At 41.8% G+C, this 21,183-nt stretch overlaps 1 protein-coding gene across 1 annotated transcript; it reads left to right on the forward strand.

Moving 5' to 3' along the window:
* Positions 1–3,021: 3,021 nt before the first annotated feature.
* On the forward strand, positions 3,022–19,672 carry CRIP1 (cysteine rich protein 1). The gene is made up of 5 exons (XM_040412844.1): positions 3,022–3,176; positions 16,903–16,997; positions 17,849–17,906; positions 18,936–18,980; positions 19,391–19,672. The coding sequence occupies exons 1-4, from the start codon at positions 3,137–3,139 to the stop codon at positions 18,974–18,976; spliced, it is 234 nt and encodes a 77-aa protein (XP_040268778.1). The 5' UTR covers positions 3,022–3,136; the 3' UTR covers positions 18,977–18,980; positions 19,391–19,672.
* Positions 19,673–21,183: the final 1,511 nt, after the last annotated feature.

Below are 21,183 nucleotides of genomic sequence, written 5' to 3' on the forward strand. Positions count from 1 at the left end.
AACAGTTATCTCATGAAGTTGGTGTGTTGGAACCAGGAAAAATGGGCAAACATAAGGATCTGAATGACTTTAACAAAAGCCAAATTTTGATGTCTAGATAATTGGGTCAGAGCATCTCCAAAATGGCCGGTCTTGTGCGGAGTTCCCATTGTGCACTGGTTAGTACCTTCCAAGTGGTCCAAAGAGGGACAACCAGTGAACTGGTGACATGGGCACTCAAAGCTCATTGATGAACATGGAGAGCGAAGGCTAGCCCGCCTGGTCTAATCCTGCAGAAAAGCTGTACTGTAAAGCAAATTGCTGAAAATGTTAATGCAGCCTATGAAAAATGTAAACATTGTTCAGGAATGGTTTGAGGAGCATGACAAAAAGTTCAAGATGATGACTTGGCTTCCAAATTCTTCAGATTTCAATTTGGTCAAGTATCTGTGCTGGAAAAACTAGTTCAACCTATGAAGACCCCGCCTCGAAACGTACACATTTTAGTGTCAGTCAAGACACCTTCAGAGGTCTTGTGGAGTCTTGATGGGTCAGAGCTGTTTTAGCAACATGAAGAGGACCTACACAACTTTATGCACATGCGATGAGAGTATATACACTAGCATAAATGGGACCTAATATGTGTTATATTATATTATTAGAAAATGCTAGAGAACAAAAAGGATAGAGAAAAAGCCAAAAGCAAAGCTTTAACAAAATATCCTACTAGAACTTCTATTTTCTTTAATAATTTCCTAATTCCCAGTTGGTTGTGAAACTGCATAGATGTCTCCACAGACAGCACACAAACCCATTGACTTTAATGTGTTAGCCACCCATCGATGGTTTTATATGGACCACTGAAGCATTCGCTACACTTGTCCATGATTATGGGTCCCTCACAAACATTGTAATCTATCGGTCTGTGGAAACCACGGACACAACATAGGTGCTAAACGTGTTTGGTCCATAGTGTTCATGGACCATTGGTAGATGCTCTGTAAGCCAATTTTCACCCCAGTAGTGTCCTTGGAATACAGATGAAACATGGAGGGCAAAAAACAGACACATGGACCAAACACAGATACATCATGCCATCTTGTCATGGATGCCATCACGGACAGGGACGTGTGATGTGAAAGAGGCCTTAAAGGGGTTATACAGGAACTGATAATTCTGACTTATCTTCTGGATATTTCAACATTATCACATCAGCAGAGGTCCAAGTCCCGGCATCCCCGCCGATCAGTTGTTTCAGGGAGCTACTGCGCTCACCAGAGCTCTGGTGAGGGATTTGGGCTCCCGGCAGCTTTTCAAAGACAACACCATACATAGTAGAGTGGCAGTGCTTCATATTGCGTCTCAGCCCCATTGACTTTAATGGGGTTGAGCTGCAACTAGACCATGTGACCGATGTACAGTGATGTTACTGACCTAGGAAGAGGCTGCAGCACTCTAGGCCTCTTCTAACAGATGATCGGCAGGGGTCACGGGTGTCGCACCCCACAGATCTGATACTGATGACCTATCCTAAAGATAAGTCATAAATATTTTTCCCTGGATAACCTCTTTAGGGTATTTGTCTCATCTGAGACATTGGTATCATATCACTAGGATATGCCACCAATATCAGATAGAAGCAGGTCCCACCTCTAGAACCTGCACCTATGTCCAGAACGGAATCCCGACATGTGCAGCCCTCCATTCATTTCTACAGAACTGCCGGAAATAGCCAAGTGCTATAGAAGTTAAAGAGGTTGTCCAAGTTATATTTATTGATGACCTATCGGCGGGGTCTTCATAGGTTGAACTAGTTTTTTCCAGCACAGATACTTGACCAAATTGAAATCTGAAGAATTTGGAAGCCAAGTCATCATCTTGAACTTTTTGTCATGCTCCTCAAACCATTCCTGAACAATGTTTACATTTTTATCATAGGCTGCATTAACATTTTCAGCAATTTGCTCTACAGTACAGTTTTTCTGTGGGATTAGACCAGGCGGGCTAGCCTTCGCTCTCCATGTTCATCAATGAGCTTTGAGTGCCCATGTCACCAGTTCACTGGTTGTCCCTCTTTGGACCACTTGGAAGGTACTAACCAGTGCACAATCTGCTCACCACTGCAGATGCAACGGCTAGAAAGTAAACAGTGAAGAGGAGGCAGCACTGGCACGGCGCGCGCCTTCTCTTAAAACAGCTGATCTGATATTGATGACCTATCCTGAGGATAGGTCATCAATAAATATAACTTGGACAACCCCTTTAATGGAGCGATGGCCACGCATGCATGGTGGCTCTCCATTTTTTCTATGGGACTCCCAAAAATAGCCTAGTCAGATAGGTGCAGGTCCCACCTCTGAGACCCACAACTATTTCTAAAACGGGACCCTGAAAGTGAAATGAAAGCACACCATGCATGCACAGCGTGCTCTCAATTCACTTCTATGGGACTTCCCAATAGTTGTGGGTCTCAGAGGTGGGACCTGCACCTATCTGACTTTGTTGACATATCCTAATGATATGCCCTCAACGTCTCGGGTGAAAGAACCCCTTAAGGTGCACTATAAAAAATGCGTGACATTGAATCTGACTGTCAACACGCTCCCTTCCTCGATTGTGACATGACAATCACAGAAAATTAAACACTGTTGAATTGTTGGTTGCAGGGTGCAAGACAGTGCTGTCACAGACCACAAGGCAAGTCACGGGCAACTGTGACTTTTCTGCAATTTGTTCCTGTTTCTACAGCTCTAAAATAAGACAAGTCGCGCGACACATGTCACCATTTAGCCCCAGCCCTAAGTTGCAGCTCCGTACCGAAAATCTGTGCCAGGTTACCAGACTTTCCAGATAATCAGATGTTAGATGAAAAGGATTTAATTAACAAACATTTATCGCTTTCATAGAGCAGGTATCATCCAATTCTTTAATCAGATGAAAGATGGTGTGCATTGACTTCAGTATTAAACAGCAGGTCAAGAACAACATCCAGGAGGCATCTGATCTTATCATGCAACCTTTAAGAGTTAACCTCACTGCTAAAAGCCGTGTGCAAAGTAGCTTACACTCCCATCTCGGTCCCTCCCAATGTAGAATTAAAACATGAGCTGAGCTGCTGTGCAGTCACTCCGAGTTTGGCCACAGCATCAGCATCAACATGCCGAAGTGCCCTAAGTGTCAGAAGGAAGTCTACTTTGGTAAGTATCACCACAACCACCACCTCAGGGTGCGGCCACATGGTCAGGTTTGGAAGCCAAACTCAGGCGTGGATCCTAAAAGAAGAGAAAGTTTAAAGGACAGGTACAACTTCTCTGTTTTTGTAAGAATTCCTGGTTTTGGCTTCCAAAACTGCATCCAGAACCCTGACCTAAGCCTTCAGCTTCCCCTAAGCTAGAGGCGAAAAAGTAAACTCTTGTAGGAACCTGCAATTTGTGCACAATACAAAAAAAATAGACTGTCTAGTGCTGAAATCTATGAAACGCTGTCATTTTATGGTATATTGACGTACTTCTGGACTGGTTATCTCACGTTTGGTTATATTGACCTACATGCTTATAATGACACCTTGCCTGACTAAGAAACCGAGGTGAGGCATGAGTGTAGATCACTTATGTTATTGAAAATATAATAGATTGCACTGTACTGTATGCGTCTTTCAGTATGGGCATAATTCATTTATAGAGCTGAATAGTACTGCACCGATTGTTTTTTGCATCATTGTGACCCCCCCATAGATGATAATCTAAAAAAAATAAAAAATGAATAACTTACTGTAACTATGCTACAAAGTCTTACTGAAATGAGAAATGTTTTTTTTTCTAGAGTAACATCTCTTTTTATCTAGAAATAGCTTCCCACTTATCCATAGGGCATGTCTGGTATTGCTGCTAAACTTCAATGAAGTGAATGAAGCTGAGCTACAGTACCAGACACAGCCAATAGACCGAAGGGGCGCTGTTTCAAAAATTTTGATTTAGTCTCTGTGCACATGAGAGATCATATGATGCACAGTAAATGGTGTGCAAAGTTTTGAGGAATGTAGAAGACACACTTTTAAGCAAGTGTGGAGCTTCTAAAGGTTTCTGCAGAGCTTGATATGTGAACTACTGATATCAGTCATGCACTTCTGCCCTTTGCTCTTGTAGGACAGTACAGAGATTACCAAAGTGTTTGCAGGCAAGCAGGAACGTCTGCTCACCCAGCAATATTGACACCAGAAGCAGATCTTACTGCAAGGCGTCCAAACTCCATATATGTCTCTGTTTCTTCTATACACAGGGGAAGGGGGGAATAAATGCAGTGCAAGGTGTGATGCTGATGTATCAACCACAGCTTAAAACCACAGAGATGTAGCAGAACTAATGTCATATTTGACTGTGATTCAACAAAATGTACCAATAAAGTACAATACTCTGTAGAACACTATAACCAAACCTAGTTCTTTACAATTTTAACAGAAAACCATGGGATTATATTTGACAAGGCGATCATCTCCTCTGGTTGTTGTGCCTCCTGGGTATTTTATTCAGGCAGGAAAAGTTGCTGGTTAACTAATTATTTCAAAGAAGGGTTTCACAAGTTCAAAGGACGTTTCGAAACCGCACCCTGTCAGAGCAGTTTGCATACTTGTATGATACAATAAAATTGAGCAGAGGAAGGAGGACAGAGACTGGCTAGAAAGGTGGTAAAAAATGTCCATGAGGGTACTATAGCCTATTTTTTTTTTTCATTTTTCATGCTGGTTTGAGAATATGTGCCAAGCAGGTTCATACGTTAAGAAATATATAGAGTTTTGAGGTTGTCAACATAGTAGAAACAGTACAATGCTTGTAAAATTGTAGTGAAACTCATGTCAAGGAGGAAAAGTAGTTCAAATAGTCAACCAAAGGATCATTTTTTAACAGTGCACCTACTGTATAATAAGAGACAATATCTGCATTTGTTCCGATTGTTGCCCCTTCTGAATCATATGATCTGGAAACTATCTCTGCCAATGTCTAGTAGTCATTGGGGGGGTTTTATCAAAACTGGTGTAACGAAAAATTGGCTTAGTTGCCCATAGCCACCAATAATGAAAGGTGGAATCTGATTGGCCCCTATGAGCAACTAAGCCAGTTTTATAATTTACATCAGTTTTGATAAATCTCCCCCATTAACTAAATGAACCAACGTGATCCTTTGATGGCCTCGATGTTTGACGTAGGAAGCCTAGGCGTCATAATCTCCATTGAGGCTATATCAGTGATGCAAGATAAGCTGAGGTTTGCTCGATGAACACCACGCCCATCACCCAACCAAACCCTATTGTGATCGCCCCTGACAAAAGGTGCATTAGAAAGGCCATTTCTATACAGGACAAAGAACTCATGAAAAATTAACCAAGTCCTTTTATCCTACTGCAATATATTTTCGGATCTGTATTATGCAGATCCTGTGTGTTTCTACAGAACCTAGCTCAATAAAACCCTATTAAAACAATAGCGTTCCTCTAAAAAGTACAAAAATTGTTTGGCCCTGAAGGTCTCTGTTCATAAATGGATTTGGTTTTGAAATCCTTGACTCGTTGTTGGCCCAGTCACATACTGTGGCTCTTCTACAGTTGATCCTTCTTGACTATATCCTCTTTGGTACTTTTTGTTAGAGCATCATCCAAGGCTAAAAATAGAACATGTGGAAGATATTAGATGGGCCTTCAGCTGAATCACAAAAATCCTTTTAAATCCAGGCAATTATGTTTAGGAGCCTGCCAGATCATTTTGGAGACAAACCCAATTGGCTTATAAGAACCACATCAGATGTGTCTAAGGACTTGTTTACCTGATGTCGGTATACATCTTGTTTCTAAAATCTGCTCCTGCTCTGTACATTTGATGGTCTGATGGCCTGCAGACTGAGTGGACATTTCTCCTTGTGTTCTTTCGAGACATAATTGGTTTCAGATGTTTGTCAACCCTATAATATAGTGCAAACCTCATCCTTGTCATTCTTCTGTCAAAACTTAGTAACGCCATAAGAGCATTGCATCTTGACCACACATTTCCAGTTACATATCAGAGATAATTATAGTGGAGAAGTCCCAAGTGGTCTTCTGCTGCCCCCACTGTTCCCATTCCGACCAAGAGCCAATGAATGTTGGCCCTGTAGACAGAACATTTAAAATAGAACCATGAAAAGTCACATATTAACCATTGTTTAGGCCAAATTATATTTCTACAAGTAAACCCCCTGTCTATATGCCTTATTAGGGTTCACCTCTATGATCCAGAGTGGCACCACCATTCGCTCTGGGAGACTTAAGGTAGGCACAATAGTTAGATGAATGTTAACCGAACCTGCCAATCTCAGTAGGATCGTCGACCACGTAATGTGTGTGTGGAAGAAAAAGACGGGCAATCTTTGGTTGAGAATCTAATACACAGACAGTCAATCATCACATGGATAGCCTGGTTTTGGTTAAAAAAAATTTAATCAAAATTGTCCTCAGTCCTTTTCCCTAATTATTACTTGGAGTCATAATATATATATGGTACAACTGTAGTCCATGGGCCATCTCGTTCAGGCAAATCTAACTTCTGCAAGATCATTACCATGAATTATTTACCAGCAGTAATTGCTTTAGATCATGCTGACACTATGATAAGACGTAATATCCAGCAATCAGAAACCCTCACACTGTTTGTTTTTCAGTCCCAACCATGCTCAGCAAACATCTTAGTTGGATTGACACAATGCTATGTATAGGCAAAATTACAAGTCATACATTAAATTATACAGTGCTCCTATACCCTTGGGTGCAGCGTCACTGGGCTCCTTTAATCTTCACAACACTGTACAGAACCATCTGTATGACAGCTGGTATTGTTATAGATTCTCATGCGAAGAACAGATTCAACACATTTTTTTGCAAGTTCTGTCTAATCACTGATTATCCTTGACTTGTTTTTATGAACTATAACCAACCTTCTGTTGGGAGGTGCCCTGTGCAGTCACTTCATCTCCATTAGTGTGTGTACTGTCATATCATGTATAAATAAATGTATTGTGCTCACATTTCTGTTCCATATGTTAGTCTAATAGTAATGTCTGTCTAAGTAACTATCAGCATACAGTGCTCAAATGATATCAACATAAGGAGACCAAATAACAACTCCTACATAATCTAACTATATAGTGCTATACATTGTCTAAATAATACTAGTATAGAATAAATATTAGGATTCATGCTGGTCACCAACCTTAGGCACTATGTCCTCTGTGGCATCCCCTTCAGCAGGAGCACACAAGGCAGACACCCTAAAGCCCGCCCTGACTGCACCATGGTGTACTACTTAGAGCCTACTACTGTCAACATGTTCTTGATGCCTCTAGATTATCTTTAGAGCTGATTTTCAATATTAGAGTTAAGATTTAGAAAGTATTTAAATAGGATTTGTCATTAGTTACGCTTCTTTTTATTCTTATAACCATATACAGCAAGGTCTAAGCTAATGCTTGAGGAAGTGTCTCCTGACCATTAACCAATGTCCAGAAGAATGGCAGATCTTAAAGTGTTCCTAAATCCTTAAAAAAATTATTTAAATCTCAATGCAGATAAGTCAAGACTGTAATTGTTTTACATAGACTCGAGGGTAGTTTTTGGTGATTCTTAAAGTCATAGGCACTTATGGTGGCCCTACAGATCAGATGACTCTCAGATGAAACAACTGATTTAGGTGGGACGAGCCAACTAGTCGATGTGCGCGGAGATTTCCCAACTCTCCTGTGAAAGCAGATTTAGGTGGCAAAGCAGGATCAAGCATGTTGGATTTCAACATCTCCAATGCGCTTCCAGAAGTGTTCAGTCAAGTTGGGTGTGTAGGTATTTGGAAAGATGTTTAGCCACATATTGAATCTGATTAGTGTTGGATCTCCTGAAGAGATGATCCCGAGGGCCCTATCTTTATCTATAAAGAACATGTGCATATTCACTCTAAATTGTAGTATAAACTTTGTTTTTACCATTGAACACTCAGGACATGTCACTAGTAAGGTCTAATTAGTTATCTAGGAGTCAACTCATAAGAGCTAGACCTCAGTGGTAAGTGTATGGCTCCAAATGAGACTTTTGCGTGACCTTTAGGACCCTTTACATGTCAGAGCTTGGGCTCATCAGCCCGATGCTGTGTCTGTTTCTGGAGTGCCAACCAATATGTCTGCTCTAACAGCAACCACAGGGTTGTCAACTAGGTATCTTAGACCTCTGGACAGCAATTCTGCCAAGTTATCAAGTGATAGCTCCCCCAATTCCATATCATATACCGTATTTTTATTATATTACATTTCTTTTGTCTAGTGTTAGGTGTTAGCACCTCATAGATATAATAAGATGGTTTTCTCATGGAGAAACTCTCAAGAGAAAAGTTGACTGAACCATTTGATTTAAGGGGAACAAAAAGGACTGGGCATTTTTTCCTTTGTCTTTTAAGGGAGATAACTGAGGTCAAACAGATATGGAAGGTGTATAGATACAGATGGAGATGATACAGTAGATGGCAAGTATATATATATATATATATATATATATATATATATATATATAAATATAATATTAAATGTGGGTTATGCTTTTTTGGAATCAGCAGTCAAATTTAATAAAGATGAATTTTTTAATATTAGTTCCTCTTTTGGTAAGTTTTGAAACTGGAAGTAGCATTGAAAGGTCAGGAAACACAATAGCAACAATGTTATTCTATATTATGCAATTTGGAAATTATAGCGATTTTCTAGGACCAGTCGAGAACATTAAGTCCTTGTTTTGTTGACTTCTTAATTCTTAAATTACTAGATTGGCCAGCTTTGAGGAGACGATGACCGGTAATGTTAGGTTTCTTATAAAAAGCTTTTAGTCACCTTGTTAAAGTCTCATCACAGACGACCTGTCGAATATGGCAGCCGCCTGGAACCCCTTACAAAATCGAGATAATGCTTTCTGGTGCTGGCCAAAAAGAAATGTAATATTAAATGGTGACCATTCAATGAAATGAACCACCAAAGTCAAGAATCATGTAGAACAAAATTAAATGAAAAATTAAAATTATTCATATAAAATAATAAAAGTTATTAATCCAGATAAACATTTTTAGACATACACCGTCCAAGAGTTAAAAATCCAGACAGAACAATAAGGACTCATATACTACTTTGCCCCTTGTTCTATCTTTTGTTCTGTGTGGACTTTTAATTCTCGTTGCATGTATAAGAATGTTTATCTGGATGAATAACATTTTCATTTTTTGTTTCAATTTGTCCTACCTGATTTTTGTCTTTAAATGGCCATTAGGGAAATACATGGACAACTGGAGTGTATCTGAGTGGGAGTCGCTGTTGGATAGTGCCTCTCCTCTCTGGCTCATAGAATATGGCCATGAGTGGAACACTCCCACCTTAATATGCTCTGATAAGATATCTGCTTAAGATTTTGCACGGTATTCTGCAACTGGAAATTTCCCCACCACACCGATGGCATAGCAATCCGGGCAGGATACACACAGATACGTTATCAAGTGTATTAAAAATGAATTTATAATAAAATAATGGTATGACTCAAAGTCCTTTGAACACACCTATCAAACCCAATACAAACAATATAATTGCAGGTGCCAGCCGAATACAACAAACACTGACGAGGGTTTAAAGCCCTATGACCAAAACTAGTCTCAGCTTCTCCTGTCTTGCTTATCCTTTTTAAAGGCTGGAACATATTATGTCTTTGTGACCAGACACATTCTATAGCCAGACTTCTCAAACCTTTCCTTCTTAGGCCTCACCAGCCAAACCATGGTGCCTGGGCCTCACAAGTGGTTAACATCCATGTCAAATGATGGACGGGTATATACCGGTATGTAATTTCTAAAGTAGGTCACAATGTCTGTGATATATCACTTCTGCAGGGAGGGTTTTACATGGATGCCCGTCATGAAAGGGCAGTGCATACATTCAAGACTTCCTTCAACCCATTGTAAGAAGGCATCAGGCAGACATTAAATGGAACCTGTCACCTGGTTTGCGGCTACTAAAGTTGGTGTTTAGGGTCCCAAACTACCTGTAGTAAAGCCACTTATCCCCACTAACGAAAGTAAATAAAATTCAAATGTACTAGCAGAAGAGTCCAGGACTTTTCTCCACTGGTATCAGGTGCAAGTTGAGGAGGTTACACCACGCTTTACTTCACATACACTGCACATGGAGCACACGGGCAGTCAAAATAAGTGTCCATCCTCGACTTTATCGTCCAATACGCACACACCTGATGCCACTAGAGAAGATTCCTGGACTCTTCTCCTAGTAAGTTTGAATTTGCTTTCATTTGTGAGGATGAATACGTTTGCTATGGGCAGATTTTGGACCTGAAACCCCAGCTGCATAATGCCATGCTGGTGGTTTGGTGACCCCAAACCAGGTGACAGGCTCCCTTTCAGGCGCTACACAGCTTCACCCTTCTTTCCATTTCATGGGAGGGTACAGTTGATATTGTTTGATTATTTTTAGCACAGTAACACAGGACAGTATAGTCTTTAAGCCAAGGCCTGTAGAGCTGCCAAACAAGCTGTAAACCTCAGCTGCCCAACAATAGCTGTCACTACCAACCAGTTTTTTTTAAAGATATCAATGCCTTCCAAAACAATATTTCAGGATATTTCACATCAGAGGAATGTCTGCCGATTTTCACCCATGAAGTTCATAACCCCTGGTTCTGTTCCGAGCTCTTTTGTTATCATTTATTTGCACTGAAACGTCTTGCATTTGTGTTGCTTTGTTAGTATTTGTATTATATCGCTTTGTTGACCAAAGGAGGATTGTTAACACCTTGGTACAAGTAGTTTTATTGGCCAAAGCTAATAAGACAAATAACACAATGGTTCAATGTGCACCATATAGAATGCCCAGCCTCATCCTAAGATGACTGAAGTGTTTACAGTGGAATTCTGGGCCACTTGACCGTCACTCACTACATCTTATGATCATTCCTCATCAAGGCAGTTGTCTCACTTGCACAATCTCTTCTTATGGTGCAGGTCTGCCTGCTAGAAACATCAGGAGACAAATGGGATCCCTCAGAGGAGCCATTGTTTTATTAGAAAGGGGTATTTTATGAGGCCAAAATTCACAGAAGACAACTTTGTGTCGAATTTTTGCCCATTTTTCTCAGCAGTACTATGCAACTAAAAAATAAACTAAATATTTTTCTTCTTTAGCAGTTAGCACAGAGAAATAAAACTCCTACACAGACAGGGATTCTATTGTCAGTTTACCGCTGTGAGGGGAAGGTGTTATCTGCTACTATAATAGTAGGTGTAGAAATGGGATGACAGTATGACAACTCTGTTGTCCGCCTAGATAAAAATGTCCACAGAAGAGCATTGCATTTCTCAGTGTATTTTGTGATGCTCTAATTGAGTCACTCATCCCCTTCTCTCAATTCCCCCCGTGAATGGTCTGACCGAGAAAGTCAAGTGAAGTAGAATACATGGAGTGACTTAAAAAAACTATACCCAGAAAATTAGCCACCTTTAACATAGTACATAAGGCCGAAAAAAAGACATTTGTCCATCCAGTTCGGCCTGTTATCCTGCAAGTTGATCCAGAGGAAGGCAAAAAAAAACCCTGTGAGGTAGAAGCCAATTTTCCCCACTTTAGGGGAATAAAAATTCCTTCCCGACTGCAATCAGGCAATCAGAATAACTCCCTGGATCAACGACCCCTCTCTAGTAGCTATAGCCTGTAATATTATTACACTCCAGAAATACATCCAGGCCCCTCTTGAATTCCTTTATTGTCCTCACCATCACCACCTCCTCAGGCAGAGAGTTCCATAGTCTCACTGCTCTTACCGTAAAGAATCCTTTTCTATGTTTGTGTACAAACCTTCTTTCCTCCAGACGCAGAGGATGTCCCCTCGTCACAGTCACAGTCCTGGGGATAAATAGATGAGGTCTTTTGTGAAGGGCAGACTACAGAGTATAAATAAATCACTGCAAAGGTGCACAGAAAATACAAGGCTAAACCCTCATGCTAGATGTTAAAAATGAGACTTTAGCCAATATATTCCTGTCAAGAACATATCGGAGCCAGCGCACCCCGTCAAGGTATCTCAGTTTGAGCGGGACCTACCGCTAAACCTACCTCTAGTGTGTGAACACTGTCTGATAGGTGCTAAGGTCCGACTCACAGCCAAGCTACCACAAACCTCCAAGGTAAGATCCCAAATACAATGGGAGGAGGGAGGAGGCTGCTCGCCCCACCTATAACAGGCTAGTGTTACACAGGCTACCAGGTGCAGAGTAGAATATTATTTTTTTTTTATGGTAGTGTCCTTCTAAATAAGCTGTTGCCTCTGAAACCCCTGGCGAACAACAGGATGTAACAGGTCCTTCAAGGGAAATCACCTGCTTGCATTCAGATAAATGGACAACTATGTAATACAGTACACAGAGGGAGCAAGTCTAACTGAAGAGTGAGGGACCCCCTCTAGGACATGTATAGGCCCTAATAGGGAAGATGTAAAGAAGTTGTCATTGGGAGACAACGCCCTTAAAGGAATTTTCTGGGATTTTTGAACTGATAACCTATCCTCCCATTGATTAGCTGTTTGAGGAGGCACCGGCGCACACAATAGCTCCACAACCATTTTTCTGCTCACCAGGCACAGCGTTGTACATATGTTAGTATCATAGAACAGTAGAGCTGCGCCTAAACCATGTGCCTGATGAATGTGACGTCACATGGCCTATGCCAGTGGTGGCAAACCTATGGCATGCGTGCAAGAGGGGGCACTCAGAGCCTTCTCTGTGGGCATGCACACAAGAACAGATTATAGGCAGGCAGGCCCGGACTGGCAATCTGGGGGTCGCCAGTCCACTCCTTAAATGTAACGTGTCCTGGCTGGTGGAGCTCCTGTTCTCCACTAGCTCTGTGTGGGACATCGGAAACATTGCCGTGCTCAGGAAGGACGTCAGCACGTCAGACACTCTGCTGAGCTTCTGAATCCTGCCCTCCCCCTGTAGCCTCAGCGCGCAGTGGAGTCAATGTAGGTAGGCCTAAGCCCTCAGGCCTGTATAGGGACTCCATATTATGGAGGTTCTCCATTGGAGGATGTATGTAAGGAGATGATGAGCCATCTAATATAATGCCCTGTATATGGAGGATGTATATATGGATGTTGTAAGGAGGCGATGAGATATTTATTATACTGCCCTATATATATGGATGATGCTTAGGAGGCGATGACCTATGTATTATACTGCCCTGTATATGGAGGATGTATATAAGGAGACTATCACCTATGTATTATACTGCCCTGTATATGGGGTCATTGTCGTGGCCCAAATCGCTGTGTAGCCATTTTGTATGTGGGCTGGTGAGGTTGGTGTGCCAGGGCTACGTTTAAGTCCCAGTCCGGCCCATGTTAAAGTATGAGTTGTTTTTCCTGAACTAAAACCTCAGTATTCAGGTTAAATTGCAGTGTTGTCACTTTGCGATAAATAAGTAGGTTTTGGGTTTCAGTTTGGAGACTCAGTCTCAAAAAAGTTCACCATCACTGGCCTAGGCAAAGCTGAGAGAAGGTCGTGGTTCTACTGTGAGCCTTCTCAAACAGCTGATCAGTGGGGGTCCCGGTTGTCAAACCCCCACCGATCAGATACTGATGACCCAACCAGAGAATAGGCTATCAGTTCAAAAATCCCAGAAAACCCCTTTAAGGGGGTTGTCTCCCAATGACAACCTCTTTTCTATTGATCAAAGTTAGCAAATACGGAATGCACCTGTATTTCACAGATCGGTTTTCTACAGACAGATATACAGACATGGCTGTGTGTTCTAAAGCTTATTGTTCTGATTCCAGAATTCCCCTTTATGTAATAGTTGTGCTGCTGAGTGCTGACTAATCTGAAAGATATGTTACAAAGGAGTTGATGTCCTTCAACCGTATTATGAACTCTTTGGTTGTTAGGCAAATGCATCCTTAGCAACCAGAATGTCAGACATGACTCAGTTTTACTGCTCAGGTTAAGAAGAGTAAGAACCTCTAAAGAATAAGAACAATGACTAGTTGTTGGCTCTTCATACATGAGCATATGCTTAATATAAACTGCTACTGTATTGTACTGTAGATTGTATCGCCCTAAAACCATGTCCTTCATTTGGCTATATCCCCAAAGCCTGGTTATCGTCTAGCAGTAGTGTAAGGTCTGTCTTGTGTGCTACCAGCAGTAATACAGCTGCTCAGTACAAAGTTGAAGGAACGTCAAGATAACTCCAAAACTGAAATGTTCACATAATGCTGTTGTCAGACTGATGTTTAACACACGATAAATCACAAGAAAGTATCAAAGCCATCCAAAAGTCTTCAGCTTAACTTCATTTTAGAAGTAGGGATAAGGAGAGCTGGCCATAGCTGAGGCCTGAAGTGTAAAGTACACGGGCAGGTTGGGTGCTTCCACCATAAAGGAGTCAAAAGCCTATGCTCTGCTCAGGGTGGTAGTTGCCTAAATTTGGACCCCAAATGGTCCTACTAAACCCATACCTCTCAATAAGAATATGAATTGTATATGCTTTAAAAAACAAAATCTGTATTAGCACAAAAATCATCTGAATATAGACATCTTAACGGGGTTATACCATGATTAAAAAATGACAATCCCTCCCTGACAAAAGCTAGAGCCAGCCCTGTACCTCGCATGGAACCAGAGATCTCTCCATTCATTGCTTCAGTTGTTCTGCTGGATTATTTTAAGCTGGCAGCTAATGGGACACGTCCTTTCTGCTGCGGCCCTATCCCTATCACAGCTCAGAGGCATGTTCTTTCTGCTGAGGCCCTATCCCTATCACAGCTCAGAGGGCATGTTCTTTCTGCTGCGGCCCTATCCCTATCACAGCTCAGAGGCATGTTCTTTCTGCTGCGGCCCTATCACAGCTCAGAGGGCATGTTCTTTCTGCTGCAGCCCTATCCCTATCACAGCTCAGAGGGCATGTTATTTCTGCTGCGGCCCTATCCCTATCACAGCTCAGAGGGCATGTTCTTTCTGCTGCGGCCCTATCCCTATCACAGCTCAGAGGGCATGTTCTTTCTGCTGCGGCCCTATACCTATCACAGCTCAGAGGCATGTTCTTTCTGCTGCGGCCCTATCCCTATCACAGCTCAGAGGCATGTTCTTTCTGCTGCGGCCCTATCCCTATCACAGCTCAGAGGGCATGTTCTTTCTGCTGCGGCCCTATCCCTATCACAGCTCAGAGGGCATGTTCTTTCTGCTGCGGCCCTATCCCTATCACAGCTCAGAGGCATGTTCTTTCTGCTGCGGCCCTATCCCTATCACAGCTCAGAGGCATGTTCTTTCTGCTGCGGCCCTATCCCTATCACAGCTCAGAGGCATGTTCTTTCTGCTGCGGCCCTATCCCTATCACAGCTCAGAGGGCATGTTCTTTCTGCTGCGGCCCTATCCCTATCACAGCTCAGAGGGCATGTTCTTTCTGCTGCAGCCCTATCCCTATCACAGCTCAGAGGGCATGTTCTTTCTGCTGCAGCTCTCTCTCTCTGTAACGGTCACAGCTTCTGACAGTAGATACGGCTGGTAGCAGTTGAAGGAGACAACTGAGGATGTGAGACCACCTCAGTGAAGTGGACAGAAAGATAAGGAAAAAGAATAGCAGGTGGCTCTATACAGATACAGTCTATTAAATAACTCAGTGGCTCTACTACATTTTTTATAACATTAAACTCCAGAAGGATTTGGAGCTAGGTGCTAGTTTCAAAAACGTAAGCAACCCCTTTAAGCTCCACCTTGCACCAACTATATATTTTCTGGAGCAATATAGTAAATTTATTAATGCACATCTGATTTTCAGGTCAATAAGAAGGGAATTTATGAAGAAAAGAGGGACAAGGCCACAAGGGTCAAACATAGGGAGTGTCCCCTCTAAAAGGAAACACTTGGGAAGTATGACAAAACTGAACTTTGATGGTGTGAGGGTTGGACTCGGTGTGAAGGCCCGACATCACTTTGTGTCCAATGTTCCCCATTTTCGGTGTTGAGGTGGCTATGCATAAACTGTAATTTTACATTATAGCCTCCAAATATCCAGCTCACCAAATGGAGGGTGACCTCACATTTGTGTCCACAAATTGTGATGTGGACATGTAGGTGATCTCCATCTGATCAAGCCTTCATATGTATAGTCAAACTACTATCAAAGACAAATCCAGAGCTTGATCATAAAGACTTTTAGATTCGGGAGGGGGCGAAAGATGAAATATTTTATAATACAGATAGTACACAGCTCCATGCATGGGACTGTACACTGTGCAGTACACAGATAAGGGAAACCAGGAGTGAGGACGAGTGGGAGCATTTGGACCACAGCCACCATTTTTCGGTCACTGGTGTAAAGCTGATCTGTCCAACCCAGTCAAACTGGTGACTGATCTGCTGTAAATAATGCATGAAACATGATTCAGTAGGAGTAGACTCTGGCCTATGGTATCTCTGCTGTTACATGTAGATACCAGTAATGGACAATGGAGGCTTGTTTTCTGGAACAGGAAGCTCCAAAACCACACAACGTCTTCAATGAACTTCTCTGTTACACTAAAGTGTCTACATTTTATGATTTGGGGCGTTTCGGTCTTCAAATTTCTAGCAGTAGCAGCGATGGGGGTTAGTGATATTACTTTGCCTTGCCTGGAATGAAGGTTTACGTCAGCTCTACATTTCAACCTAAAGTATACAGACCCATACATAGTGTATTTTCCATTGTTTTGTGCATGTTATAACAGGAGGATGTCAGCCGTCTCCATAGCTATGATGTCTCCGTGATGTCCTCTGCAGGCATGCAATGTACAAAACTGATGAAAGCATCAGATTCCTAACTTGCGTGCTTTCTTTGTTGCAGCTGAAAGGGTGACCTCACTTAATAAGGACTGGCATAGACCATGCCTACGATGTGAGAAGTGCAGCAAGACTCTGACTCCGGGGAGTCACGCTGAGGTACGATACATTATAAACTTAAAGGGGAGCTGACAACCCCAATGGTCCTAACTTGTGCCCAAGGAAAAAAACTAAAAACCCTCACGTATCTTCAGTCCCTAGAAGGATGCTCACCTGATCGTGTTGCTCACCCCTGCCCCATTTCTGGTTCTCTGACGGACTGGAAGTGGATTGGGCCTGTGACCGCTGTGGTCAATCACTGGTCCGTTCTAGCACGTGTGACCACTGAGGCCAGTGATTGCCTGCAGTGGCCATAGGGCCAAGTCGGGTCCGATCTGGTGGGGAGAGTTGGGAGGCACACAAGATGGTCAGTCGGTCTCTCTGAAACAAGCAGGCTGGGCCGCCATTCATCTAATATGTATCGCCTGCTTTAGTATATGATAGTATTAATGTTAGTATCATGACCCCGCTTGAAGTTCTGACCTGAGAGTTAATATCTAGGAGTGCAACTAGTGAGTAAGATGCAGAGAAGATGGAGATGTCCGTAGGATGCCGAATTAGGAGGGTTATTGGGATCACTCTATGTGATCATACATATGTATTCCCTATAGCATTAAAAGAGGTGTAGGAGGCTAAAAAATATGGCTGCCTCCTCGCACACACAGTATCACTCTTGTCCATGGGTCATTTCTGATATCTCAACTCAGTGGTGTAATACCAGACACAACCTATGGACAAGGAAGGAAGCAGCCATGATTGTACAACTTTATGCAACCCCTTTAAATTGTAATACCCATAAATATACATAAAAAGATATAAACTACTCTAACCAATAAAGTCTTATAATGTGTTAGGTATATTATTATAGTATATATTATTAGCAGTACTAATTTGCACACTTTCTCTTTCAGCATGAGGGAAAACCCTATTGCAACGCGCCTTGTTATAGTGCCTTGTTTGGACCAAAAGGTGAGAATTCAGTGTATAGTATAATATGGTATAGTACGGTATAATATAGTATGTAGAGATGAGCGAATTTCATATTTTGAGAGGACTCCCCTGCATAACGGAAACGGAACGAATCCATTTTGCAGCCCATAGACTTCTACTATGCCTCTAAAGGCATTCCGTCATAGAATTGCTTTATGGTCCGTGGTAACGAAATCTATAACGCAATTCTGCTTTTACTAGTGAACGAATCGCAAACGAATTTCATAAGCGGAAATTCTCTCATCTTTTATAGTATGGTATAGTAGAGTATGGAATAGTACAGTATAGTATAATATATTGTAAAGTATGGTATAGTACGGTATAGCATAGTATGATATATAGTATATAGTATGGTATAGTATGGTATAATATGGTATTTATAGTATGGTATAATATAGTACAGTGTAGTTCGGTATGGTATAGTACAGTATGGTGTAGTATGGTATATATAGTATAGTATGGTATAGTACGGTATATATGGTATATAGTACAGTATGGTACAGTGTAGTTCGGTATGGTATAGTGCAGTATAGTATGATATATAGTAAAGTATGGTACAGTACGGTATAGCATAGTATGATCTATAGTATATAGTATAGTATGGTATAGTGTTGTATGGTATAATATGGTATTTATAGTATATAGTATGGTATAATATAGTACAGTATAGTGTAGTTTGGTATAGTACAGTATAGTGCAGTATCGTATGATATATAGTAAAGTATGGTATAGTACGGTATAGCATAGTATGATCTATAGTATAGTATGGTATAGTGTTGTATGGTATAATATGGTATTTATAGTATATAGTATGGTATAATATAGTACAGTATAGTGTAGTTTGGTATAGTACAGTATAGTATAGTATGGTATAGTACGGTATATATGGTATATAGTATAGTATGGTACAGTGTAGTTCGGTATGGTATAGCACAGTACGGTATAGTATAGTGGTCATTAATTACCTGTAGGTTTATATGTGGTTCTAAACATATATGTGTTGTCCAGGATTTGGCCGCGGAGGTACAGAAAGTCACACCTTCAAATGAAGCAGTAAGTACATTACTATAACCCAAAACTCCATAAGAAAATCTTCAATAGTAATTCTGCCCTAGAAAACTTTCATCAAGTATGCTCCCTTTATCAGTTGAGTAATAATATTACTATGGTCTGCCTCGCCAGTGTTTGCCTGTGAATAATACCGCACCCCTACTGAAAGATTTGCATGGCTACGATAGGAGGGAACTTGATATCAGCAGCAAATCTGTTTCCTGCCCTCAGCGCTTGTACAATGTATCCGTTCACAATCCGTGATACAAACCGTACAGGCCTGATGACATTTCCTTAGCCATAAATTACCCCATTCATTGACAGCAAGCAAACATGTACAGAACCTGAAGCATGACTTTTACGACACTTGGCTGCACAATGTGATTTCTCCTGACGTCTCCTTTCTTCCTCAGGTCTGAGCACGCACAGTATCCGGAGAACTTCTCCACCCTACCTGCAATGAATTGTTTGTCCCTGCCGTCTATTGATATGCCAGTTCTCAAATATAAATGTCCTTGTGCCCTGTCCACCATCTGAACGACCTGCATCAAGCGCTAGCAACGGGAAGTCCGCTCTCCGATACCACTAGAAGTATAGATAATGACCCTTGTAACCATACATTTTGATACAGAAGTAAAATATCTGGCAAGTGGATGTGATTATTCATTAATAAATAGAAATACTTTAAAAAACTACAACCGTGTCTCGTGTGATCTCCTTCATAATACTGGGGTCATTTGGGGTCATTACTGGGGTCATTTAGCTGTGTAAAGTAGAACTGGCTTAGTTGCCCCTAGCAACCAATCAGATTCCGCCTTTCATTTTCCAAAGGAGCTGTGAGAAATGAAAGGTGAAATCTGATTGGTTGCTAGGGGCAACTAAGCCAGTTCTACTTTACACCCGTTTGATAAAGGACCTCCTATGTATCTAGTTTATGGGAGCATCCCCCAAAATATGTTTCACTACGTGCATACGTAGAGGAGAAGGGTTCATTTGCAAAAACTAAAACAAACCCCCTCCATGCCTTCTGACTCCACCCCGATAAGACCGGTGGCTTTCTGCATGGGACGCCATTTTGTTCACAGTGCATCTTGTATAGATAGAATTCTTCAAAATGAATATTATGTCAAAATGACATTTTGTGAGACAAAATTACATTCTGTGTCAAAATGAACAGAATTGTATCTTGTGGCGCAAAATTCATTTTGTGACATAGAATTATAGAATTCAATTGGTGTCACAAAATGCACTGTGAACGAATGGCGCCCCCATATTTCTGATCCCACAAGGAATCTGGTGCAGGGGTAGACACCTTTGTCCAGCTCTATACCAACTATTGGTTTTCTTACACCAGAAATGAGGCGCCATTTAGGCCAAAACAGTGCCACCATCTTTCCCGTAAACCACACCCCTCCCATTAAGCCACACCTACTTTTCGAACAAGTCAGATTTTTTTTTAGAACGCAGACACATTCTGGGCCACCGTTTGCTACGCTATAATCATTCAGCGTTGGTGGCTCTGACACAAGACCGTATGGGAATGATGGGCGCATGTTGGGGGTCGGGTTGTGGCATCGGGCCCACACATTTACCATCTTTTATGCCTGGAGTCCTTTTTACTCCAGGCACATGGACGAGGCCTGAGCCTGGTCATAAATTAGGTGCTTTCTCCGTAAAACACTGGCCTTTGTTAATGACCCCTAATGATAATACTCTGTGGAAGAGATTTATCAAAACTGGTACAAAGGTTGCCCATGGCAACCAATCAGAGTCATCCTTTCATTTTCTAAAGGAGCTCTAAAAAACGAAAGGTGGAATCTGATTGGTTGCAATGGGCAACTAAGTTTTCCTTTGCACCAGTTTTGCTAAATCTCCCCCAATATATTCCACCTTAACCACTTACCGCTAAGCTAATGCCGAAAGGCGTCATCTCTGCGGCGCTCCCAGGCTACGCTAACGCCGATTGGCGTCATCTCGCGTGAGCCGAGATTTCCTGTGAACGCGCGCACACAGGCGCGCGCGCTCACAGGAACGGAAGGTAAGAGGATCTCCAGCCTGCCAGCGGCGATCGTTCGCTGGCAGGCTGGAGATGTGATTTTTTTAACCCCTAACAGGTATATTAGACGCTGTTTTGATAACAGCGTCTAATATACCTGCTACCTGGTCCTCTGGTGGTCCCCTTTGTTTGGATCGACCACCAGAGGAC

Source organism: Bufo bufo, chromosome 11 (genome assembly GCF_905171765.1).
Source record: "Bufo bufo chromosome 11, aBufBuf1.1, whole genome shotgun sequence".
Taxonomy (NCBI): Eukaryota; Metazoa; Chordata; class Amphibia; order Anura; family Bufonidae; genus Bufo; species Bufo bufo.